The 27,859-nt window shown below is 38.3% G+C and overlaps 1 protein-coding gene across 3 annotated transcripts in view; it reads left to right on the top strand.

Moving 5' to 3' along the window:
- CLSTN2 (calsyntenin 2) overlaps window positions 1-27,859 on the top strand; it is a 378,177-nt gene that overhangs the window by 133,137 nt on the left and 217,181 nt on the right. For all 3 annotated transcript variants that reach the window (XM_058421872.1, XM_040073986.2, XM_040073987.2), the window contains exon 2: window positions 3,097-3,219. In XM_058421872.1, coding sequence (XP_058277855.1) covers window positions 3,097-3,219 — 123 coding nt within the window. The remainder of the gene's footprint in view (window positions 1-3,096; window positions 3,220-27,859) is intronic.

The raw sequence follows: 27,859 nt of genomic DNA, 5'->3' as shown, positions 1-27,859 counted from the left end.
AGATTCATCTCCAAGACAAGACCTTGCAAATAATTTGATATTTTATTTTATTTTGCTTTTGCTTTATTGTTTTCCTCTTCCCAATACCAGTCTCTAAGGTCTGTAGCATTTGTTCGTACTGTACTTTTCTTCCCCCCAATATAATTTAGGGAATGGAGTTTTTTTCACTCACTTGACTGCTGCTATTGCTCATTGGACACCAACTGGAAAAAGCTATGGCTGGCAGAATTGCCCTCACTGTATCCTGAGTGTTGCTTAAGTAAAAGTGTCATCAAAAGTATTCTCTAGGAATTAGTAAGAGGAAAAATTTTTTCCTTCTTTGTTTTTTTTGTTTGGTTGGTTGTTTTTTTGGGAGTTCAGACCCTTAACAGAATCAGAAGGAATGAAAAGCATTTGGTACTTGAAATTTGAGTTGCTTAAGGAGTTCCCTTTTCATGTAAGTTCCTGTTTACTGTTTCATTGTGGTTCAGTTGCATCTGCCTGCAGTCAAGGGTTGCTCTTTGGCTCAATGAAGCCTGTGTCCATCAGATCCTGGGAGTCACACCTGAGTGCCACTGGAGCACATTTGTGTGTCTGTATGTTTAGGCAATTCACGTATTCCAATAAAAAAAATACAGAATACTTCAACTGCTCTGCAAACCAGAATCCCAAATGCCATTAAAAGCTCTGAAATTGCATCCATCACTTCTCATTTTTCAACATCGACAAGACTTTTGGCCTTCATCTATTACATGAATTCACCAGTCTCTCCTCTGTACAGTCATTACAAGATAAGGAGATTTGAGACCCCTGTTTTCCATTTCACCTTTCCCTGACACGTTCATTCCCAGTTTAATCTTCCTGTTGCTTAGTTATAGCAAAAATGGGCAAAACCAGCTACTGTGAAATATGTTTTCTTCTGAAAGAAGACCTATTGCAACATAGAAATGAGCTCAAAGCTCCCAGATTACTGCTAGAATATAAAATAATTCAGCTTTAGAAGGATCAGTCTTCCTAAGTCCACAGTTTCCTAATGGTTAAACAAAGAAGCAATAAAGGAAAAGAATGAACTTCAATTTGCCATATAGCCAATTCTTCCCAAATAGCCAGTGAAAAAAATAATTTGTTAATTGCCCACTTGCTTCACAAAGGGAGAAACTTGAATCTCATTGATGTCTGGGGGTTTTACAGAAGACAAGGCAGGAAAGAGTTTAGGGTTATATCTGTGGATTTTTTTTGGTTTTGTAATTTTTTTTTTTTTTAAAGTTGGTTTCACTTTAAGTGTCAGCTCTCCATCTTTGAAGTGATTTCTGTTAACTCACCAGGTATTTTCCTCAGCATCTGGTACATGCAGCTGAGTAATAGGTATAGAAATTACCTTGCATCTGAGTTTGCTGCAAATGGGATAGATACTCCTTGATGCAGTTCTCCCTCTTCTCTGGGGGAGTAAATTGCTCAAATTGAAATTAGTTTAGCTGTCACCATTGTATTCCTTATGTAGGAGTTCCAGTGACATAACATTCAGATTGTACCTGCAGGAGGAAAGCTCAATTTATAAGCAGGGCAAAGCTAAGCCTCTTACATTTCCCCCTTCCTTTTTATTTTGTGTCTTCATCCTTTCCTGTCAATAGCAGATGGATGGTGAAAGGGTTGTAAATGGAGAGGGTTCAGCAATAAGACGATCAGGTGATGTGGTATAGCCCCTCCTTAAAGTGTCTTTTTGTGTGATCTTCGTATGTGTTTCAAGACCAGATAGCCAAATGTTCAACAGCTGGATTTGCAGGACAGGTTTTCCCAGAAAAAACTTGAGATACCCTGGTTAAATTGTAAGGAAGTGCAGACTTTTATCGCTGATTAAAATATAGAAGTTTGTTTTCTCTGCAATGTACAGAACACAGAAGTAATTGTAGGTATTGTTCCAAAAAATACAAAGTGAGGTGACCAAGAGTCAAGTTCTCACCAACCATCCTACTTTGTGTCTTGTCAAGTTGGGTTTCTCTGGATGCCCTCTCTCTTGCACCAGGGCTTTGCAACTGAAAGTAATTCCTTCAAAAGTGTCTGAATGTAATTAGGCTGACAGTTGAGAAAACATTAAAAATATTTTGCAAATTGCCTTTTTATTTTGGTGTCTTAATTGGAGGGATGTCTGCAAGTGTTGGTTTTCTCATCAGTGCAGTACAATGTGCATGTAATTTTTAAAAAATATTTGAATGTTTATTGTAGGGATTTTATTAGTGGCTTTTGAGTATGTCTTGGTTTGGAAAAGACAGGTGTCTGCCAGGGAAAGCTGGAGCCTCCCTTGGAATGGAGAATGTAAACCTCCTCCCTCCAAATTATTATAATTTTGCAATTAAGGGCCTTTAGGCAAAGATTTGGGAATAGGAATAACAGTTCTTTACTAGGAATATTTAAAAATACAAATGTAGTAAAGCAAACAAACAAAGAATAATTAAAAAAAAAATCTTAGAAACACTGACAGAGTCAGGATATGACCTCACACTCTGGTCAGGGTGTTGGGAGTAGTCCAGATAAGTCCTCCTGGAGTGACAGATGTGGTTCAGTTGGAGTAGAGATGACCCTGTAGAAGGGTCCAGTGGTGGTGAGATGTGTCCAGTGTTCCTCTGGAATCCAGAGGAAAACAGGCTGTCCTGCTGTATTGAATGTTAGCTTTTATCTAGGTAAGAGTCTTTGGCTCCTCCCACTGGGTGGAGCATCTCCAAATGGAATTATGTAATTTTATCAGTCATGCAGTGAGCCTTAATGGCCCATGAACAGAAGATAACCCCATGGAGGGAGCATGGGTCATGGAAGAGATAAGGAACATTGCTCCACCGGGTTTTAGCAAGTGGTCCATTAACAGAAGGCACCCACCCCCTCCCCACTGGAGTTAAAAGAAAAAAAACCACCTCTTCAACTGGTTTCAACAGATTGGGAATAGAATACATGCTTTTGGTTATATATTGTAATCCAAGACAGAGTAATACCATTAATGCTGGAAGCATGTTAAATAATTTCTCTTTATAGATAAAATGAGCTGATTTTATCCATGATATGAATAAAAGCTGATATGAACCACAAACCAAATTAATTAGGCATGTTTTTGGTTTTTTTTCCTAGTGAACAAACACAAACCCTGGATTGAGACGTCGTACCATGGAATCGTAACTGAAAACAACAACACTGTGATTTTGGACCCTCCCCTGGTTGCTTTGGATAAAGATGCACCTGTTCCCTTTGCAGGTAGGAATGTACATGAGCAGCAGCATTTGAGCCTGTGGACTGTATTTTGAATTTCTTGGCATTTTTAAGGAAGGAATTTTCAGTGTAATTTGAAGGATACATGTAAAGGTTGTGTCAGTACTCAGGACCTGACTGTTGGCCCACAGATCCTAAAATGAGGTGTTTCTTACACTGAATTTGTTGTGAAGCAGAACAGAATAAAGAGAATAATACAGCAGGCACCCACTATCAATATATTTTTAATGAAAACACAATAATTACACAATTACACTTGAATTTGCTTTTATGGAAATGAATCATTGCAATTGCCTAAAGTATTAATACATAAATAATTTTGTTCAGAAGTAACAGCCCCTGATTTCTCCCTTCCCGTTCTGCTCCCTGGCTATGGACAAAATATGTGACAAATACTTAAAGTTGCTCAAATCGTATCTTACTGTGTAAGTACTTTATAACTGTTAAGAGTTAGACAGAAGATTTAATGGCGGTTTAAAACATTTTTGCTCAGGTTGCTGTATTATATATGTATATCATATACAAGTCTGCATTTATATTAAGTCTATTTTACCTGACCTTTTTTCGTGTCCTGAGTCCCTTAAGCAGAATATGGGACTTCCGCATGTCGAGCAAGTTTTCTCTTAAATTCTCTCTTTCATTAAAAATACTTTTTGAAGAAAAGGGAGAATAGTAAAGCTTGATAGCTGCTCTGAAGATCCTAGGATGGTGCAGTTGTTAAAAAGATGGTATTGTGTGTCAGGCTTGTGCAAGAGAGATGGGACCACCAAGAGATGTTTAAAGCATTATTTATTGCTCTTCTACAGTCTCATGGAGGAGTGAGAATGTCTTCACCACATTAAGTTAGAGGTCAAGTGTCCACAGTCAGTGGTCACAAGACCACAGGTTACAAGGGGTTTTAAAGGTTTATTAGCCAATAATCTACTCCCACACAAGTTGTTCTTACTTTCACACCAATAGCTAATTAAACTGTATCACTCTTGTTGCAATGTCGGCTTTTCAATCCAATCCTATAGTGACACAGAAACTTACTTGCTACATCTTAAAATCTTTTACTATTTCTGTAACTACTTCTATATCCACCCTTAAAAGCTTTAGAACTTTCCACTACCTAGCTTAATATGGTTTTATCTAAACTACAACCCCACATTTTTGCTTAAAGTCTCTGAATTTGGAAGTCTTTTCCAAGGTCTCAGGTCGAACCCTGTATTCATTACTGTGTTTGGGCCTGCACACACAAGATTTTGAGAATTTTCTGTGCCTTGATTTCCCACAGTATTGCTTGAGCATCTTCACCTTTTCTAAGGAAGGGAACTGGTAAAGGTGAGTGGCCTTGTTCTCGGGGAGTTGTCATGTTCAGTAAGCAGAAGTCCAAGTCCTTGTCCCAAACAGCATTTTACAGCATCCTGAAAGAATTGTTCAGTCACTCTTCCCAAAAGCTTACACTGGCATCAACTCTTACCCGGCCAAGCCAAGGTTCCTAAATGGTTTTTATATATTGACCCCCATTTTAATATCAAGACTGTCGCTCATGGGATCCAGTGATTCTTGGCTGCATGAAGATCAATACCTAGTGAAAAGATGTCCTTGTCATTTTTTTTTCCTTTTTAAATTTTTTCTATTACTGTGGGTGTTCCAGCTTAGATTTGGTTCTTTTGCTTGCATTCCTTTAGGATCCTTCCAGGTATGTTAATCACATGCTGTTGTCACTGACACTGCAAACTCTGCTGATTGGGAATTCATTAGCCTAATTATTTTCTTCACCTTTTACATTGGGATAATCAACATGTTTTTCATTAATATACTGATTTACTTTTCATGTAGAAAATCATCCTCTGAAATACTGAACTTAGACCAACAGACTGGCTTTTGTGATAAAGGTTACATTAGACAGTAGTTTAAATTCAGCTTCTCCATTTATTGATTTGAAGTATTTATATTGTGAGAAGTATCTGCTTCTTACAAGGGTAAATACTTTCTGTGTATTCTCTGATATTAATAGTTAATTTCCTGATAATATTTGGTCTCATGATCTGCAGTCCAGACATAATATTATAGTACTAATTGAAGCTCTCATTCCCTCAAAGGGCCTGCCTACCCTATGTTTTTAGAGAAACTTCTATACACTTTTTAAAAATAACTCCTGTCTTTTTAAATTGTTGGAGTAACTTACTATTTCTGTTGTAATCTTTTACTTTAATATAATATGCTTTTATAGTATTTCATAATATCATTAATTTATTAAAGGTTTTTATGGAAAATTCAATTTGCATTGTGTATTTAGTAGGAGAAAACTGAAACATCCAAGTACAATATTACCAATATTCAGTACATTTAATAGTGCGGTAATGTGGAATATCTTTTATGGCCATATTTTGTTTAAATGTGGAAATTTCAGTTGTATAATTATCAGTCTTCAGTTGTAACAGAGAATCAGAGCTCAAACAGTTCCTTTACCTTCAGCCTGTTAGTATGTTCAGTATTTTGTGCAACTATTGGAGAAGAAAAAAATTCTAGTACTTGGAAAATCCTACATATGTGGTTAGTTGGTTGGTTGGTTGTTTTTTTAATGGGGCCAGGTTCAAGAACATATCAGGGTAGTTTCTGATCTTTGCTGAAATGTCTCCTGAGATCTTCTTGAGCAAACTGCAGTAAGACTAAATTTCTGTGATTTCTTCCTCTGCAACAATCCCTGCAATAGCTTACTGGCTGATTGTTGGCTCTTCCATCAGGATTTGCGTTACCCTATAGGAATAAACTTTTTCTTCAGCAGTACTTTAAAAACACAAACACAAAACCTGTGGACAAAAGAGCCACCCCAACAAACCAAAACAAAACCTAAATCACAAACCAAACAAAAAAAAACCCCCAAAACCCCCACCAAACAGCCCAGCTGCCATGTACCCATTCACTGTAGACGGTTGGAAGTTCTGTAGGAGCAGAACTGAAGCAAAACAGAAGGCAGTGTCAGTTGCCCTCCAGGCTGATGTTCCCAGGGCACACCTGTGCAGAGACATGGCTGGGTGTTATGTGAACTGTGAAATCTTCCTGCATCTCTTAACGCCTTCCACTTGTCTTCCATCAATGACAGGTTTAGGGAAATTTACAGCATTTATCACTGTGACAGGTCATGGCAGGGGAAACGCCTATTTATTTAATACATTTATCTACTAACTTACACTTACTTATTCCATACTTATATGTTGCTAGTAAGGGTGTAGTTCTTTTGGACATGTGCTTAACTTAGTCCTTGTATTTGTACCTTGTTCCTTGCTGCTTGCCCTGGTGCACAGGTAGTTCACGCATTTTGTATTTTTCACCTGGGCAAATAATTTTTCACCAAAAAATTATTTTTGTTACTAACAGAACTAAGCTGTTAAGAGGCATTTGCTATTCAGTGATTCTTATCTGCCCTTAGTGCTTTGATATGTTTTCTGTATCCATTCCCATGATCTCATTTTTTAGTTTAAATGCTGTGGCACAGGCCTACTCCAAGCTGCAAAGGGTGTTTTAGTTTTCACTTAGGGAAACTTTTACATTTTTTCTAATACCTCTGCCTTTCTTCATCACCATGGCTACTAAAGTGAGTGTCAACCCCTTCTTGCACACATTATGGTGCATGTCAAACCTGAGTGATCACAGGAGAAAATTACTGTAATCTGCGCTTTTTTTTCACCTCTATCTAATGTTTAACATCAAAGGTGATGGCAGGAGAGAAAGAAGTCTTCTGTGGAATTGCCTTCCCAACAGGTCTGTGTTTCCAGGAAGGACTAAGGAGAGACTAACAGGACTAAATGTGCCTGTGAAAATGCTGGCTGTCAAACGTGATCAGCATTTTTCATAACTGGAGCATGAAGACTTTCACAAGAGTTCAATGAATGGCTTTTGGTATCTCTTTAGCTAATGAATTTATTGTGAATAATTGAAGTATATGTAAAGTCCTGGTTCTTAAAACTATCATGGTATAAGCATACCTCAACTTTGCCCTTTTTCTGCAATTGTATTTTTTGTTTCCTAGTTTTGACGGAAAGCTTGAAAATACGAGTATAAGACTGTAAGTGTGAGAAGGTTCTGGATCAGCAGTTTTCCACATTTCAGTTTTTCAAGTTCTGGCCCAAAAAGGATTTTCACAAACTGGTGTTGAAACTGGCCTTTAAAATAACTAAACTCACCATGGCATCCTAGAGCCTTTTTCAGGGCATCAGAAACATTCTCTGACCCTTCTCCCTTCTCCTTCCCTTGGCCAAAAAATACCCCCCCCAAAATAAACTCCTACAAAACACACAAAGAAACTGCAAGCATTGTATGGGTGCAAAGTGGACTTAGCTCATTTAGGGACATCCATGGGAGCAATCTCTATTTAAAAAAAATCTGATAAAATGTACCCAAAAGAAAGAATGTAACTGTAATTCAGTTTACACCGACTGGCACAGTCAGCAATGCAACAGTCAGCTCCCTTTCCGGTAGGAAAGCTGGTAACCACTTCCAGGATTTGACTTTCAGGCTTAAGGGTAGTTTGGCTAGAAACAAAGTGGGATCTACTGAATCAGATTGTCAGGATTCTGTCCCTCACAAAATGCTGTGGGATTATGGAAGACTTTTGGAAGAGACATCTATCTGCATTTCAATAACAGCAACTACATTTTATCAGCAATGCTGTGCAAAAATAGATCTGAAAAGAAACTTCAGGATGTCGCCAGTCCATCCTCCTGCCCAAGGCCAGCCCCTTGTCATTCCTGAGAAATACTTTTCTGTCCTAATCTTACAGATCTGTAGTGGCAGAAATGCAACAGCTTCCCTTGGTGATATATTGCACACTATACCTCTTCCTGGTTTTTCATGAAGCTTGGTCTGAACTTTCTGTACAGTGGTTTTAGCCACTGTACATTCATTTTAGTCCTATCCACAAGGCAGGGCAGATTATTCCCACTCTTTTTTATAGAAGCCTTTTATGTTACTCCCTAAAAGCACTGTGAGCATCTTAAACAGCCTGGTGTGGAGGGGGTTTCTGGTGTTCGTGGTGTTTTCTGAAGCAGACAAACAGGAGCTAACATTCAGAGCAGTGAGGTGATGGATATCCCTTCTCACCTTGAAAGAGAAGAGCCAAAGTTGTCACTGTGCCCCCATTTCTGTGCTGATAAAGTCACATTTGAGTGCCTTGTGTCCCAGCGAGGCGGAGCTGAGTAGTTGTACCAGTGTGGGCTGGGCCCAGTAAATCTTTGGCTACTTTTATAAGTATAAGATTTGCTCTTGATAAATTTTACAGAGAGCTTTCTTAGCAAGATCAGAGGTCTGTCTCCTCCCAGACAAGTAATCTGTGTCTCAGAAGAAGTTCCAGTTTACACCTCCTGGGCAGATGGAGTTCCAGTCTCTGACTGTATTTTGGCTGTGCTAAAAGCACTGTAAAGAATAAGGACACAATAAAACCAGCCAAGTAGGATGCCTGAATATTCACTAAATTACAAACTGCAACCACAAACTCTCCAAATCTTCTTTGTTATTTTAGCAGTTCAGGGGACTGTATATTCTCAGCTGCACCACAGCAAATCCAGAGCTTGTCAGCCCACTTGCACCCAGGGGCTGAACACAGAATTCCATTTCTCTGCTTCAGACTGTGAAGCTGTCCAGCCTCTTTGTTTGTTATTCTGAATGTTATCGTTTCTACTTACTGTCAGCCAGACTTTAAGAGTCAGTTTAGGATGCCCAGAATTCATTGGTGTTAAATATTTCTCTGTGAGAATGAGGCATGATCAAAAAATATGAAGTGTAGGCAAGGCCATGAAGTGTTCCAGTTGTTTCTAACAATTTTTTAATGATTTTTAATTTCTAGCTTTGAAGCTTACTTTTATTACTGTAGCTAAATTCGTTAAGACTTTAGCCTTCAAAGGCAAAAAGTCAATCTCTTCACGGTGATCCTAATCTAAGGTAAAATAAAAGATTGGTAATAGCACAATTAATTCTGGGGATGCTGGTTTTGACTTAAGGGATGCTGCTCATCATCCAGTAAAGTTAAAAGTGATAAACATGCTCAGGTTTCAGTTTTAGAATGCACCAAAAAACCAATCACTCTCACAGTGACCTCTGTTAGTCTCTGAAGCTCAGAGATGGGGGATCTGAGGGCTTTGGGGTTTGGTTATTTTCTGTGATTGCCTTTCTTAGTAATTTTTGCAGCTGTGAAGTAATAATAAGTGATATCAGTGTGTCCAAAGAAGACTAAAGGGTCAAGAGTTCAGGCTGTTCTGATGGGGCTTTTAGTGGCTGCTGCTGGGTCTTCACTGCAGGAGGAAGGGGCTAGGGAGAAAATGAGAATTACATGCATGGGAGTGAATGGAAGTTCCTCCTGACAGATGAAACCAATAATGAATGGGAACATCAAGATACTTCATTACACCTAAATATGCTAAATTACTTGAAGCTAGAAAGAAGCAAGGAAAATAACCAAGTATTTCCAGTCTGATGATATCCACTTGGACTTTTAAAACTACTTATGGAAAATAGTTCTTTGAGATACATTTGAATTGTTTTTGAGTAGTTTTCTGTATGTACAAGACTTGATCTTTAGAAAAATAGGGCAGGATATTACAGTGGATTGCAACCCTACACAGTAGGACAGGGACAGAATACTGCATTTTATAATCCTGGAGTGTATTAAATAACCATTTAAGTAAAAAATTGTTTAGTTAAAACAGGTTATCACTGAAGGCGCCAGGAAAATAGTGAGAATTGTTAAACTTTTGGGCTATTCAGAACAAAAGAGAGAAGTCTGAGTGGGGAGTACGGGAATTGCTAAGCCTTTAAGTCCAAAGATTTGTTGCTGCTGTTATGCTCTGAGGTTGGATGTAGATTTTTTGTCACACTTCTTTGAAACTAATGAAGCATTGCTGTATTAGAGCCATTGTTTATAATTAAAAAATACACAGTGAACAATGTGCCTGAATCTGCAGCTGAAATATGAAATAATTTATTTCAATGAACTATAGGCATTACCTTTTTATTTTCAACAAAATATTTTAAAAGCTGCAGAAAGTAATTTATTTCGTTGAGGTAGTATTTTAAGAAATTATTTTTCTGCAATGAAACATTTAGTGTGGATTAAGACTGTAACTTGCTTTTGAGATGTGATTCTTGCTATGGAGTTAAGTGTGGTTTCTACACTTTTTAGACATTCTCTAAAATCAGAAATGGTTCATCAAGGATTTAAAATTCTGAAAGTCACAGGATGGAAAGCATAGGAAACTCATCAGTTTGGTAAAAGGGATGAGGAATAGTTCTCTTTTTGAGTGATACATGGAGGGTTACCTGCGGTCTGAACAGGCTCATATATTAAAATAAGTGTGAGCAGCTGAAAAATGTAGAACTGCTCTAGTTATCCCTCATCATTAAGATTGCAATGGAAATCATAACTGCTAAGGTTTTTACAATTTCAGGTAGAAATGAATGCTTTCTAACATGTATTGATATAAATGAAATTATTTTAAAAACTATGTTAGCAAGCATAACTCCAAGCAATGAAGATTTACAGTGAGTCAGTTGAAGCAAACAAGATTGATACTCTAGGACATTTTCTCTTGCCGTGTAGTTTGATTCTCTTCATTATTTGATATTCAAGAAGTAGTAAACTTGAGCTGCTCACTTCTGCTCTCCAGTGTGTGTGAACCTAAGAATCCAAAATCTGCACCCATCTTTACTTCCAGTGCTGCAATAACAGGAGGGACATGCAGAGAGAGGGCTGAAGGAGCAGTGTGAGGACTCAAAGGAAGAAATAAACTGAGTCAAATAATGCAAATTCCCCTCCAATATCTTTCTTCACACTTTCATTCCATTTGTAGTCCACCCATTAATTCAATTACATCTCTCTCCTTTACATAGGTATTTCCTTTCATGTGTGAGTTCCTGTGTTGTCCTTAGGTGAATGATGGTGAAAATAAAAAAGGACTGCTTATAAAAGCATGCAGCATTCTTTATGCAGACTTAGAAAAATAATTTCTAATACCAGGAAGTTTTAGTAACACAACAAGTGCAATTGGAATATTTGCCACCTAAAAGTTTACTGCAACAAAATTGGTGCTGCAGGATTCCAGCTTTCTTTAAAAATAAAATTAAAAGGCTTTATAATGTGTTCCTCAGAATAGAACTACTTGAGTTAGTGTAAAGCAGCAGGGACATGTCACTTTCTTGTAATGGTTTCTAAATATTAAAAACATTTTAAAAGAACAGCCTTAATGGGTAATTATTTATTCTTTAGAGCTCCTTGTGCTTATTGGTCAACAATTCTATTGTGGAAAGAATAGATAAGACCCCCACGTTTCTTTAAAGCTCCTGCTTTCCACTCAGTGGAAAAAAAAATTTTTTTTGGACAAGAACAAACACTCCCAATAGCCTGAAGGTGCAAATGTTTGACCCTTCACTTGCTAGGGCCACCTGAAAAATGCATGTGATGCTACTTATGAAGCAAGAAGGGGAAGGAGAATATCAAAAATTCAAAGTCTGGACAGGTGCTTTAGGTCATTGATTTTCTGCTCCATTCTTCTGTTTCTGGCTATGTGAAATGGATTAAACTGATTTGTTCTCCTGACCTGTGGTTTTCTCCACTGTCCTTTTTTCTGTGTGTTTAGATTATAAAAAACTTCTCCCAAGTGCTTTTATCTCAGTGACTGTGGAGCACTGAGCATCTCTGAGTGCAGCCCCAGCACAAGGAGGATTTGCTGTTCTCAGCAGTGTTCTGTTCCATAACCATTTATGATACAGGTGTGTTTTATAGGGGATGGAACACTGACACCAGACTGGCATGTAGCAATTTTGTTCCATAATTTGGAAACAACCTCTCCATTTATAACTGCAGTCCAGTGCTTCCGTATTAAACAGACCAAGTCTTTATGTTGTTTTAAATGTTGTCTGATGTCAGGGTGACTCTTGTTTCTCAGACTGAAAGGCAGTGTAGAAAGGACAGTGGAGGCAATATTTTTTTGGTTTGTTGCCTCCATCATAGGTGAGGGTGTGAACATAAACATAGTAGAGTTCAGAATGTTTTGAGAAAATAATATATCATTTGTGTTAGGTTTTTGCAGTATCACACAGGCTCGACAGAGACTCTGCTCCTGCCCTGGTGGCAAACATTGGAGCTGCCTAGCTAATTGGCTCAGGCCAGTTTAATTAAGGAGGAGTTGATCAAGTGATGGAAAATGGGTACCCAAGCCCATCCACACAGATCCAGTCAGCTCCTGTGTGTCATGATCCTTTCCTTGGAGTTCTGTGTGGTCCCACTCTAGGATTCTTGCTCTCTGCCTCCCCTCAAATGTTTTTTGTCAGTCTCAAGGATTTCACTGATCTGTTTGTCACGCCCTTCCATGACCCTGAGCCTGAGACATTCTGTGCTTACTGAAAACCCACGAGGGTGTGAACAGACAAAATATTGGTAGGTATGAATATAAATACATATGTTATAGGCATTTGTGAGGCACACTATGGTAAAAGTTCTCTGGTGTAATAGCAGCTTTTGGACACAATTAACCAGCATATGCACTTTGTATCCACACAAACACTAGCCTTACACTGTTTTTGTAACAAAGGGTTTCACTTCATAGACCAGTTTCCCTCACTTACAGCACTGTCTCTTATGTGAAGTTTAGAAAATTATACAAAGATTGAGAGAAAAAGAACTAGTTCTTGGAAGTGGTTGGGTTTTAGCTACTTTATTGACTGTGACTCCAGTTAGTTGGTGTGCAATTACCATGGTATATAAACAGACTGCAAAACAAACCTACATTACCTTTAAAAATGTAACTTTTAAATTTCTGATTTCTTCTTGTTTTTTAAAAATCATGATGTCCTCTAACTTACTTGATCTTTATATAAAGTTTAAAAGAACAGAAAACTAACTTGGATTAACAAGTGAGAGTAATTGCCAACCTGTTATAGGAATTCATCTCCATAAAAAACCCCTGTATTTCAATTTAACTAATTTCCTTTAAAATTATTTAATTAATTACATTTAAATTTAGTTCAAGCATTTAAAATTAATATATTACTGTCACACGACAAAGAAATTTAAATAACTGTGATTCTGTGGCAGTGGATATAACAATCACAACATGTGAGGTCTAGTGTGTTTTTTTGTTGTTGGAAAGTTTTCAAGTCAGGTGGGCCTCTTTTTAACCAGCTGCTCAAAAAATTTCTGAAAGACTCATTGGTACTTGACTGATTTGTTAGTGCCTGTGACAGATTTAATGGATATTTCTGACAAGGCTTCTGCTCCTTACTGCTGCCTGCCTTGGAGAGCTTCCAGGTGTGCTAATGAAAAAAGTCATGAATGAAGGTAGGAATAGCGAGCGTTGTATGTGGTGTGGAATCCAGAGTACCGAAATTAAATTCAATATAACACCGTAATTAATAGACATGCTAGAATTGAAAGGATGACAGCAATTTAACATCAGCTTTTACATGCTTTTGGACTAGAATACAGTATTTAAGACAGCAAAGCTTCTATGTCCCCACTGGCAGCTTCGCTGGAGCTGGGAGCTGTGTTTCCTCCTGGCCTTTTCTCCCAGGGCTTCACCTCTGCAGCGCTTCACTAAAACTGGACAGAGCAAAGGGCAAAATTCTGCAGCTCTGTCGGCCCAAATGGATGTATGCCCATTTCTGCCTCAGTGCTATCCTTGTGTGTGGGAACTGGCTGCTGTGTGGGAGCTGCCTGCTAGAACAGCAGCATGAAAGGCAGTGGGAATCATGTGCAATGAAAGAGAAATAATGTGCAATGAAAAACCACATACGCTTTGTATAAAATTTTTGATTAAAAAGTGCTTTCTTGAATGAAATTTGCCCCAGCTGTTGCCATCTGTCAGTTTTTCCGTGCCCTTTACAAAACACAACAGTGTTGATTTCGGTCCGTCTCTCTGGGGGTGCTGCTATAGGATGTGCCACATATGGCAGACTATCAGTGGCACTGCAGGAGCCAGGGGCTGCTGGGTTTGGGGCTGAAAACAAAACAGTCCTTTGCTTTAATCTGCAAGACTGAAATAGCAGAGCCTGCCTACTGTTTGCTGCAAAGTGCTTTTCTATGCTGCATGTGAAAGCACAGCAGAAAAATCACAGCTTTCTCCAGACCCCATATAATTCATTTGCTTGGTGTGGGTTTACGTACAGGGAAAAGTTAACTTGGTTAGAACTTTTCTTGCCAATGACAGTGGGTTTGTCGAGCAGAACTATATATAGAAATAATCCCCCTCATGCTGATTTATTTTGAAGTTTTTTATTTCAATATCATGTTACCTTCATAGAAGAGAGGGAATGGACACCTGGGGGCGAACACTTCCATGTGTGTCTGTCCTGATGCTGTGACTGCAGGTGTAGAGGTGGTGGCCTGACTTTCTGAGAGGTGAAAAATAAAAAAAAGAGACAGTTTCTCCGAACAGCAAGAGAAATTTTGGAGTAAAACCCTCCAAAATAAATAACTCTGAAAATGTATTTAATGTATTTAAATGTATTAAATAAACCCTTAAGTCAGAAAGCTGTAGACCATCCTAAAATCCATTGTTAATTCTTTTGCCATGTTTTAACATGCCTCAGCACATGAAGGTTTGCTGAGGTTTGAAATAATGCTGAAGGAGAGGCATGAGATAAACAGATGAGGCAAGCCACAGGCCAGGTGCATTTTGGAATTTCCAGAAAGCACTTTCTGGAAGGACCGCACTGCCGTGGTGCAGCTAAGGTAGTGCTTATGTTTGCATTGGCATTAAACTTACCTGAATTTTCAGTAACATTGTGCCCATGGTGCAATTTCTGTATGAATTGGTGTGTGACCCAGAATAAGGGACTGAAGTACAAATGCTTTGCTTAAATAACATAATTTAAAATTGCATACAACTTCCTAAGAGTTTTTGAAATTGCTGTGCTTAAGATGAAGTTAATTCCTACACTCGCCTTGAAACTAACTCTTAATTGTAGAAGATACCGACTTGTGTTCAGATTGCAAGTTTAAATCATACATAAATAAAATCAAATATTTATTAGTTCATTCTGGGATACTTTTACTATGAAAATGGGAGATTTTGAACTCTGTTCCTATAATAAAGATGGAAAAATCCAAACATCAGAAGTGAAGTTAATATAGATTGCAAAAATGAAAGTTCAACATTGAATGAAAAAAGAGACAGCTGAGTCATCATTTCCTAAAACTAATGGGAAGTAATTTATGGTGCTGAAATAAGCTGTACTGATGTTGGCTTATAATTTTTTTGAGATTGATAAGTCAGTACATAAACTCCAGGAAGCAGAAGCCTGAATACATAGAAGGAGAGACATGCTGAGCATTTCATGTAGTTCTGTGATTGCTAAAGTCATAATATTTATTCTGAGGTTCATCTTCATCTCGAGAAACGTTCAAAATAGTATTTTGCCTATGAAGAATGAACTGCTATCTTCCACTATGATTTATTGCAAACTCTGTTGGGTTTGTGATATAGCATTGTGGTTTTCTGCTTTCTAAGTGCACCAAAGCTGCTCTCATTGTGCTGGCTCTTTAATTGCCACTTGAGTAAAACCAGGCTTTTTAGGAGGTTTGCACTGGTCAGAATCGATCAATTTTTTATCAGCCAACCAAAAAAAAGTAACTTATCACACTTCAGGAAAGTGCACAGAGCACAAAACTAGGGCATAGGAATTAATATTTCAGTGTTCTACACTTAAGCCACTACGTGCTGTTTTACTGATGACAAAGGAAAAAACTGAGAAAAGAAGGGAAAGAGGAGTGTTCCCTTTCTTCCATTAGTTGTCAGCAAATACTGAATTGACTAGGGCTGTGATCTGATAGCTGGTGTTTCCACCTCACCTGGCAGCCAATTTTCCGATACACTCAGTTTATTTCATTCTTATTTAAGAATTATAAATTCAGATAATCTCTTCTTTGAGCTACAGTATATATCTGTAATTGTTCTTAGAAGGCATTAGAGGCCAGAGGACTTCAGAAATCAAAATTGAATTCTTTCATCTGACACATTGTCTTGGTTTTGAAAGACAGTTGTCTGATGGAGAAATCTAGAGCCTCCCTTGGAATGGAGAATGTAAACGCCCTTCCCTCAAAATTATCATAATTTTGCAATTAGGGGCTTTCAGGCAAAGATATGGGAAATAGGAGTAACAGGTCATTAGTAGGAATATTAAAAAAAAAAAAAAAAAAAGGAAAATACAAATGTAATAGTACAAAGAAACAAGCAAGGAAGCAAACAAAGATCCTGGAAAAAACCCCGACAGAGTCACAGATACGACCTGGCACCCTGTTGGTCAGGGTGTTGGAAACAGTCCAAATAAATCCTCCTGGAGTAACAGATGTGGTTCTCTGGAGTAGAGATGGTCCTGTAGAAAGTCCAGTGGTGGTGAGATGGGTCCAGTCTTCCTCCAGGAATCCAGTGGAAAAACAGGATACTTTGTGTCCTTTGGTCCCAGTTTTTATCTGGCTAGGAACAGTTGGCTCCTCCCCCACTGTGTGAAGCATCTCCCAATGGAATGATGGAATGTGTCATGTCACTGGTGGGCCCTAATGGCCCATTATCAGAAGATAACCCCCTGGAGGATGGAGGGGTGGTGGAAGACATAAGAAACACTGCCCCACGTGGTTTTAATGGCTGGGCCATCATCAGAAGGCATTCGCCCCCTTCCCCCCTGGAGTAAGGAGGATAACACATCTCCCAGAAGACAGCTGTCAACAGATGAAATAGAATACACATTTTTTAAGGTTACATAATCAAATACACAGATATTTTGGGCAGTCACTTAAGAAGTGCACAGGTTGTTTATCATTCATCATTTGGTGTCCATCAGCATCAGGGAACATCACTGGAGGAATCTGTTGAAATAAATTACTGTTATTAATATAATTGCTGCTGTTCATGTTCCCTGTACAACCCTGATGATCGTAATGTATGCAATCCTTCCTCTTTCATATTCCAACAGTCATTTGCTGTTTTTCTACCTTTTGGTTTGGAAAGGTGGATTCTCCCATTTTCCAAAAGCACACTTGCTTCAGTTTCAGGGCCCTGTCCAAACTGGTTAAAGTACAGGAAAAATTCTTACCAACTTAAAACCCTCAGAGTGTTTAAATTTATTCACTGTGGATATTCAAAATACATAGGTCAGTCCTGAGAGGGAGCTACTTGACTTTCATGGTTATTGTAAATTGTTCAATTGTCTCACTTGATAAGCATTTAATTTTAGATTTCTTGCCATTTTGTTTATCAGAGTCTATACTTGAAATAGAACTTAAAGGCACAAGTTTCATCTGCTGTTGTCTCTCAAATTATTCCAGATTGTTGGAGTCCAGGGCATTCCTTTAGTTGCCCTGGAGGGTCAGGGACCTGGGCAGGGGGGTCTGGGATCCCAGCCCAGAGCCCAAGGCTCAGAGAGACACTGGATTCGATTTCAGTCCATGGGAGAGGCTTCTTGCACTGCAGGAAGCATTGCAGGCCACAAGAGTGTGAAAAATAGTAGTTTAGTATATCACAGGGTGAAAAAACAGTGAGTTTGGGATTCTTGGCATTGAAGTGAATAGGGCAAGATGGAGAATTTAGGGCGTTGTCTCCTTCTTCTTCATTCTTGTTCCCTCACTCCATTTCTGCAGTGACGTTGGCACAAAGTAGTTAGTGAGGATTGGGTCAGAGTAAAGATGACCTTTCTAGTAATAGTGATAGACATTGGTAATAAATAGTAAATAAAGAATACGTAGCAATTAGTATAAAAGATAAGGACAGCCCAGAGACAGGGGGAGTCACCAGATGTCCGAGCCGCGGCAAACATCTTTTAGACACTGAGAAAATTGTAAGATAAGAACTAATAAATGAAGCATGTAACCTTGAAGACTCCGTCTTTTCCTGCGTTTGGCACAGAGCTTTGCAGAGGACCAGAACTCTAAAACCACCTGAATGCCGGGAAATTTAAACTCCTGAAAAGAAGCCCCGACACCAGATAATCAGTGAATTAGGTCAAGAAAATGCAAACTGCAGGGCTTCATGTGCTGGGCCTGAGCCCTTCGTACAGGGCACAGAGAAATTCTCAGCTATTCATTATTTGTGCACTTCAACAGAGATGGCCAAGAGATTATCCACAAAGGCACTGCCTATTTCTGTCTAAGTGGTCTTAATCACAGGGAATGGAAATACAGTTTTAATTTAATTTGTAGGCTTTTAAAGTTAAATGAAGGTTGCTTTTTCTGCTGCACCCCAAATAAATGTGTGTGTATTTATGGTCTGTCTATTTCCTGTCTTTTCTATTTCGCTTGCCACATAGTACTGCAATTGTCACACTATTTCTGATCTAATAATGATCTCATCACTGACATTAGAACCTTTGACTTGTGCTGACTCACATCTGAAGAGGATTACTCACGTCAGGGCTGCACCTATTTGCAGTTTCTGCTTTCTGCTGCTTCCTTCTTCTGAATGTTTTTCAGAAAGGAAAAATAAAAAGCTTTTCATGAAGACACTAATTGTTCTTGGGATTGGGATAGTCCAGAGGTCATTTGTGCACTTAATAGATTAGCTTTGGTTTATTAAGAAGATGGACATGATCAGTTTGAAATGATAAGTCAGATTTTCATCTACAATGAGTTTTCACTGCTCTGCTAAAAGACTGAAAGCAATATGAGCCTTCCTAGTAAGACACACATAGGTTTGGCCCAACAAATGTTTCTCATTTACTCTCCCTTCTAATCAGGAAAGCAGCTTTTAAAAAGCCCTTTTGAAGGTATTTCTGATAGTCAGAAAATTATTTAATGGCTTCATATTTACTATACGATTGACAAATATAATAGGCTACACTTTGTGATGTCAGTGAATAATTTTTTTTCAGAGACAAGGGTAGGAAATGTGTATTTTTAAATTTATTCTTGTTAATAGAGCTGATTACTTGAAAGAGTGGACAGCTACAGTAGCTTTAGCTTTCTGGGGTCATTTAAATAACAGGTCTCTTGGTTTCAAAGGGGAAGCAAATGATTCCTTGATAACTAAAACAGTTTCTGTGTTTTAGACACTAATGAGGGAAACCCGATAATGATAAAAAATGTCAATGTTCATTTTTGGTCTGTATGAACTTTGTGGCACAAAATAGTGCTCTTTGGGGAAAACTGACCATCCACCTGCTACTGAGAAATAGAAACAGCCAAGAATTCCATCTGAGCCAGAATTCCCAACCACCTTTCCTCCTTCTTTGAATTTCTTGGAATAACACTGCATCTTTTATTTCATTATTATGGCCACATTATTGCAGCAAATAAATGACAGTTAGATCTGCAAATATCAAAAGTGTAATGGATTTAAAGTTATACATACAGAATTAAATACTAAAGAGCTGTTTGAACCCACTGTTCTGTTAATGATGACTCAAGTCCTGGATCTACTTTTCATCTCTTTCAGTGAAATGCTGACAGCAGTACCTAGGCTTTTTTCCCAGTTTCCCCTATAAAAATGTTATATTTCTAATGCATAACCTTCTTCCTGTGCTCAGCAAATAGAGACTAACCTTCCTGATGGACCTTATCATCCTAATTTCTAGCCCTTGAAGAATTGAAAAAATGACTATCAAACAAAATCCAGTTACCTATAAAGCAAAACTAATCAACTGCGGCAGAAAAACAGCCAATCTTTATCACTGCTAGGAGACCAGGAGCTTCAGTGTGGCTGAAAATGAGCAAAAATAACAGTAAAGGAGAAACAACCTTCCCCCCCCACCCCCGCCCCCCACCCCCGTCCCATGTTTATTTTTTCTCATGACTAATTAGTAATTCTAAGTGTGCAACCATCTGCTGCAGCCAGCGGTAATATCCAAGAAAGTCAGATTTGCATCAGGATGACTGGGAACTGCATGGCATGGAAATCTTGGGCACTGTGAATGAAATAGTTCTCCTGGTTTGGGAGTTCATTGTTCACCAGTATTTAAGTGCTTATCTCAGCTCTCTGGGGCACACAGGGACAGAGTTCCCAGCTCTTCCCAAAGACTCAACTTGTACAAAAGGTTCATTTGCACATCAGAGTCCTCAAAGACACCTGAACTTTGCAGAAGGGGTAGATGCTCTCCCTGCTGCTAAAGATTTACCCCACATGTTGAGTAATTGCTTTGGATATAAGCTCAAGACTACAGTACCAAAGTACCTAAGGGAATGAGAACAAATTCCAAGTTACGAAAAAATTGAGGAGGAACAGGAGAAGAAGGTCCTTCAGAGCAGGTGTTTTCCCAGTGTTTTGAAGGGGACAGGGTAGTAAAACTGCTGGGTTTTTTTCCTTTTACAAATATTTTCTTCTAGGCTTATTGAGCTAGCTGTGAGGGATTACTCAAGAGTCAAATAGTCCTTTACATGTATCCTGGGATGGGTCTGTGGGAGGTTGACTCATGTTAGGGGATCAGTCACTGTAAATTTGAGAAGAGCATCTCTATTACATCCCTAAAGAAACTCTGTGTTTTCACAGTGGGAATGCCATGCCAATGCTGTTTCTTCTGTTGTATTCTTCTTGGTGTTGACACCAGCTGTAATGATGTTTGGTTGCTTTGTTGGTGGTGGTGATGATCCTTCTACAAACCCAAAAGGCAGTGATTTTGGAAGTACTGTCCCTCACAGCTCTCAGGCCAAGAACCCCTTACTCTTTGGGTATGGAAAACAAGCAAGATTTTACTGGAGAGCAGTGGTCTGTGCCAATGGGCCCTCGAGGAGAAGCAATAACCCAGTGCAGGGAGGGGAATTGTCCCAAGGGAGGACTCTAAGCATCATCAGAGCAATGTGCAGCAGCCTCTCCTGATGGGCAGCTGCTTGCTTTCGCCTTCTCCTCTGTGTAAACTCTTAAAGGGCTTCACTGTTCCCTTTTAGGATGAGAAGTTTCCTGAGTTCCTCATACCATATTTTTTAATTTCCTTCAACAGTCACGTGAACTTGGGTGTGAATCTGTAATATCCAGGGTTCTTCCTATTCCTCTCACTGCTTCAAATAGTCTATTTCTATTAGCTATTGTATCCTTTCTGCCTGAACATAAACCCACTTATTTGGTTTGTAATGTTCTTTATCTCCCTTAGTTTTCATAAGTATAAAATATTTCCCCAAGCATTATGAAATGATTAAAATTCAATTTGAGTGCTGAATTATGCATGGTTTTCAATTTGGCAATACTGTAAGATTTTTTTGTTTCCTAGCTTTTAGTGTTATGAGAAAATATCTACTATCAAATGTATTTTTAATAGATATTTCCTGGTATTAGATGACACAGTTGACATTTAATCCATTCTACAAAGATGTCTAAATATTTAATTTTACAATTCACAGCGGCCAATCTTTTTGATAAGTTGAATGTTTCCATTTATGGCTACGATTAGGGGGGAGCAAGCATATATACAAAATTACTTCCAGAGTGGCGGAAAATCAGTTCAGTTAATTATTTTACTTAAATGTGCATGGCAATATCTATCAAGCTGCCAGCATAGGAAAATAACCATCAGCAGAATAAACCCTGAAAAGCATTAATCAAAATTCAGTATGATTAGCATTCTTAATTTGAATAAGGATCCTGAATATATCCAATGCTGCTGGAAATAAGTGAAAAATGGATAATAATAAAAGCCTTAAAATGGAGGAGAAGCTTCAAACACCCAGAGTTTTGCTCTACCATTTTTTTATCTTTTAGTGTCTGAGTTGAAATTGCAGACGTTTTATATCTCAACTTCATTGTAGGTTGGTCTATCTTTTTTTAACATTCATTTAGATATATAAATGAATTATCAGATCACATTGGAATCACTTTGCAGGAATTAAAAAATACCAAAGCTTAAGATGCTGATTTCTTTGCTTTTATACAGAGATCTTCATAGTTCTTTATCTGGAGACCTTTCAGGGGTTGGCAAGGTGAGGTTCCTTAGTACTTGAAAGGTAGAATTCTTCAAACATACTGCTTTTCTTTCTCTTCTGTTTTAAAGTGACATTTGCACACAGCCAATAAACTTTGTATCTTTACATAATCTTATATAATCTCATCTTGACCTTCTCAGGCAAGCAGAGAATCAAATTAATTTCAATTACTTGAACTTGTTTCTCTATATACTCTCTGCATTACCTCTTTATATACACCTGTTTGCTTAAAATGCTTCCAGGAATTATTAGTGTTTAAATATGTGTATTCATTCTTGCTATAAATTTGACAGAGCAAATTTTATTGACTTTATTGGTTCATAATTTTAGCTTTATGTATGGCATGTATGAAGCAATGCAGATGGATTTACAACTAAACAGATTTATCTTCCTGAAATGTATAGCTGAGGTCCCTAACTAGGATATTTCTGAACATTCACAGAAATGTTTTCATAAGTAATCAATAGCGTTGAGTATTTGTACATGAAGCATATGGATGAGAGATGTCAAAAAGTAATATGGAATATAAATCCATTTTGTCAGTTCTCAGAGTATTAAGTGCCTCAATACAAAATAAAGGTATATAACTGTGCATCTGTTTAAGAGCTGATAGCTGTTATATTAATACACTCTAGATGTGTTCTAGTAATGCAGAAATAATTTTGGTTATTGAGTTTAGTTAGAAATGTGCAGGTTTTGACCTACTATTGGTGAATTTATATCATACCTAATAAAAATACTTTTAATCAATCAATTCCTTTATACCTACAGACAAATAATTTTCCCCTTTTGTTTTAAATAAAGCTTTTCTTTTTTAATTGTTGTCTAAAGGTCTAAAATATTGAATTAAAATATTTAGTGTTGTAGTTCAATCAAAAATATGCTGGTTTCAAAGGATTTCATAGTTGGCCATGAATGAGCAGGTTATAAAATAATCAGTTAAAGTAATCTATGAAAATGATATTTTGTTGTTATTGGAAAATAAAACCCAATTCCAGTTTTTATACAGTTCTTTCAGAGTTAATGTTTTTCCAACAGCTACATAAAGTAGGAGTTTGGACAGCTGCCTAAGTTACAAGCAAATGCCAATGCATAAAATTCCTCCTTTAAACTTGTCTCTGAAATGAATTTGTCAGAGTGGAAAAGTCATGAAGTCACAAGCAGGTGAGAGGATTCTTATCAGGATTGTTATATCATTGTTGTGATATATGTTTTGAAATAAATTCGTGTTTTAAGTGTGTTATATGTTATAACCTATAAACTGTGTTACAAGCTGGGGTTTCCAAAAACTGTGAGGACACTTCTGGCTGCCGAGACTAATTTGCAGTTATAGAGATTCCAGACATTTGCAGGGCAAAGTCCAAATTAACAACAGAAAAGGACTGGCTGGACAGGAGATGCCTCATCCATCAAGGGAGGGTCCACCGCCTTCTCCGGTGATTAACACAATACAAATATAGAAGTGGGAAACCCGGAGATGTCGGAGATGTTGCTATCAGCATCCCAATGCCGATTTCTCAGAACCCCATTCAAGCGCTCAATGCATTTGAAGCCAAGGGGCAAGAGAAAAAAAATACAAGAATATGCGCAGCAGACACGAACTAACAATAAAACTGCCCCAGGGAAGAAAAACTGTATAAAATGTGTTCACGGAATCGAAGAGATCGTGAACGGGGAGGGATACGTTCATTTGTGGCCATCTCTGCATTCACTCAACTTTGATAACCCCGGATCGAGGTTGTATCTTTTATTGTGGCTGTTTCAGACTGTTTTTAAAAATGGTGGAATAAAATTACTTTATATCAAATTGGCTATTTATCATCCATAACAATTGTTATCACAAGGTTTTATTGATGAATGCATTTTCCCACAAACAGTTCTGGGAGTACAATGAATTGTTCACAGGATAAAATACTCGCCAGAAGTGAGAAAGGTTCTCCGTTGTCAGGCGTCTCTTTGGTTGCACTTGGCTGAAATACCAACGTGTCCAAAGAAAACAGATTCCAGCATGCTCATATTCAGAATCAGGGAAATCTTTTTGTAAAGACAAGCAAATGCAACCAATCAAGCATTCCTGATTTCATCAATCTAATTTAATTACCAAGAATTTAATTGAGAGGAGTGTACAGAACACCACCCAGAGTGCAAACATCCCATTGAAATTCCCATTGGACTTGAATCTCAGGGAAAACTTTGCTCCTTCTTGCCGTACAACTCTTGTCTAACTTAGATGTGCCTGAAAATTAACTCTGATTTCAAGATCATAAATTATCAAATGCATATGCTGCTCCTCATGTAGTTCCACTGGCTGAACATTCCTTGGCCCCATCCTTGCCTGTTATTAGATGATCTTAGGCCAAGAAAAAGTCCCTTGGCTGCTGTTCAAAGGGTCTTTAAATGAATTAAATGTGGCTTGGCTCATAGGATCAAATCTTCTCACTTTTGACTCTCTTCAAATAATTTTCAAAAAGAAAATAAAACGTGAAAAGACTGGTTTTAATAATTGGATTTTACCGCTGTTATACCTTTCCTTGTGTGTCTAAGTGTGGGGATTCCTGACTGCTTGCTACGCTGATTATTTATTAGCAGCTCTTTTCCATGTACACACTCACACAGAGTCACGATACACTGTAGGAAGCATGGGCAGAGATCCCAAGGAGTGACCTTAGAAGGAATTTGGGTTACTTGATTTCTTGAAGAGAGGACTGCTGGAACAAGAGAGTTTACAGGTGCATGAAAGGGTTGATAAGAGGAAAGTAGGAATATGCTTCTCTGCTTGCCAGGACTAGAACAAGGAGGAGTACTTTGAAATTGCAGCAAGAGAACTTCTGATCCATTGCTGCCTATTTTTATTTTATGAGAATCTGTGACATGCTAACAATCATTAACTATTACACTAGGGTAGTTAGGAACTTACGACATTTCTATCATAAGAAACTTATAAATAGATGTTGAAAAAGGTTTGGGTTAGAAATATAGTGATATAGTTGAAGTAAATAGTTCCTTATTACCCCTTTCAGCCAGCTTCTGGTTATTTTATGAAGGATTTAAAATCCACCCTATTAAAGGGTTAAAAGCATATGGCAGGGAGTCTCCAGTGTGGTGTCAAGCAATGCAGTTTCCATGACAAGAATAGAAATAGCAGTTTGAAGTCTCACTGTTTTTACATTTTTTTTCCCCATGGAAAATGTTGTCAGTGCATCACAAGAAAAGGGAAAAAAACTATAAATACTGCGTCCTTCTCTCAGATTTGTTTCCAGTTTCCCAGATGACACACAGCCAAAAATGTAAAGCATTAAGAAAGACTGGATATTTATTTTAACATCTAATTGATTGTCCTTAAGATGGACACTATTCTTCTGTTTTAGAAGTTTATAAAATGTCATGCATGTCTCCATCTACACTGTTTTTCTCTGGTGCGTAATCTAATTTTAATGTAATTGTCTTCTGTTTTATTTGTTGTGTTGATCCCGTTTTGTCATTCTGTAAGAGGAGCTGTTAATCTGTCTTTTTGAAGAACCCATGTTTTGAAGACAAACTGCCCAGAATACTTTAACCAAATAGAAATGTAAATAGGAAAGAAAAGCCACATCAGTCCTTTCTTTGCAACTTAAAATCTCTTAACCTGCATAAGCATATTCAGTAACAGTAGATACCTTGAACATTAAGTTTTGCCTAGGTTTTTGAAAAGTAAATATTGTGCTTACAGGTATTTTACTGTTAATTCCCTAATATAAAACTATGGCCAGTGAGTGCTCTGTGTGCAAAGGAAAGCCCAGGTATGCCCCTAAATTCTTGACTGTGACTGAGATACAGTTTTTTCTGGTAGCTTTAGTTGTTCTCAGGTACACTCAGTTAAATCTGCTGAGGTCTTTAAAGATGAGAAAGGTCTGGAGTTTATCAGTATTCAGAGAGAGGCTTCTGGCAGTAGAAATCTTTGGCATGGTATGCTCTTAGTGCCCTGAGTAACTGAGCATATCAACTTCACTGGGCTTATTTTTCAAAATTTTCAAGAATCAGATTTTTCAAGAATCTTTAAATGTCTTTATTTTTAGGCCTTGCAGAGTGTTATAAATAAATAAACCAGATTCGATGTATCAAAAATTTAGAATTTTATTGTGAGACAAAATATCAGTCTCAGAAAGCCACAATTAAAAGGACAGCGTCGAGCCCGGGATCGCTGCTGGGTGAACACGGATATCAGCTTCTGCCAGCCTGGTATCCCCCCAAGTTCACAATTTTGGTCTCCAGCCCCCCTTTTTTATACACTAGATCGCGGAGTGAAGTCCGAGATTCTGACGTTATCCTCTCCGAGGCGTCTTCATTAATTATGCAAGTCCCGGTATCGGGAGTCTGAATGGACCGGTAGGGTGGAACAATGCAGCTGATGGCCGAGCCCGGGTGTGTCGTGGATATGTTAATTTCGACGGAGACGAGTAGAGATATCCATCTGAAGTGATTATCTTGGTCTCCGGACTTGTATCTCCGTTTTCCGTTGTCCTTTGTATCTTTTCAGGGATTCCCGGCAGCGATAGTTTCAAGGCCCCCTCTCTGGTAATTCCAATCATACTTTCCTCGTGTCCCTCCTGTGCTTCCCAAGCTGAGGAAATTTTTCCATTTTGGTTTCTACATTTTACCTTTACCTATGTTAGTTTGAGCACATCTTTAACACTCATATTTATACAGTTAACATTTACCCTTTATAATATGATAACACGAATTAACTTTAGCACATATATCACAATCCCCCCTCTTCCAAATTCACCAATTTAATTCGTGTTCTGGTTATAGTCTTTTTTCTCTGTCAAGATAAAAAAGCCTCTTAACCATTATTCGGTTAACCTTTCCCCTGTCGTTTTGCTCCAATATGTTCTTTCTATGTTTCCCTCCTGTATCTGAGCTTCAAATTTTTCTAACACCTGGGCAGCAGTACTCTTTTCCTCAGTTAGGTTCATAATTTTTGAGGTAGCTTTGTTTTTGGCTAATCCCCCTGAGGCTAATTCAGGGTCCATAGGAAGGGCTGCTATTTGCATTCCTTGGACTACTGTGTGAATTAGTCTTATTAGGCAGGGTATTAAGCAGGGTAAGAACACTAATCCGGCTACAGAGCACAGGATAAAGAATCCCACCTTTTTCCACCAATCTCCTGCTCCAAATATTTGATCCCACCATGATGCTTTGAGTATCGAATTCCATTTCTGCACTGGGACATGTGCCACTTTCTTGATTTCTGCAGCCAAATCTCTGATAGTTTCTCCATAGTCATTTATTTCGATACAACACTCTGAGTCATTAAATTTTCCACAAACGCCCCCTTCTTCCGCTAATAAATAGTCTAAAGCTATTCGATTTTGGTATACGAAAGCTCTCATCTGCGAGTGCTGTTTGGCTAACAACTCCAGGGCGTCTGAGGTGTGGTTAGACACTATTTCTACTACAGCTTGTAACCTGATTAGCCGGTTCAACAAGTATACTGGGGTTCTGTATCCCCAGCTCCCATCCTGTGCCCAGGTGGCTGGACCATAGTATTCTATGATGCGCTCTGCAGGCCATTCTTCCTCTCCCCATTTCTGATTCCCTCCCACTTGTGGGAGTTCTTTCTTCACCTCTCGCTTTCTCCTGCTGAGGCTCTCATACAAAGGAGCCCCTAGTAAATTGCTACCAGTTCTGGGGAGTGTAAAGAAAGAGGGTCTAATCATACCTAGGGTACAGGACCCCTTCCATCTCCGGGGTAGTTCACTGTATGCTCTT

This window comes from Hirundo rustica, chromosome 10, assembly GCF_015227805.2.
Source record: "Hirundo rustica isolate bHirRus1 chromosome 10, bHirRus1.pri.v3, whole genome shotgun sequence".
In the NCBI taxonomy this organism is placed as follows: Eukaryota; Metazoa; Chordata; class Aves; order Passeriformes; family Hirundinidae; genus Hirundo; species Hirundo rustica.
Note: the sequence above shows the minus strand (reverse complement) of the source record. Positions and strands in the feature narration are given on the sequence as shown.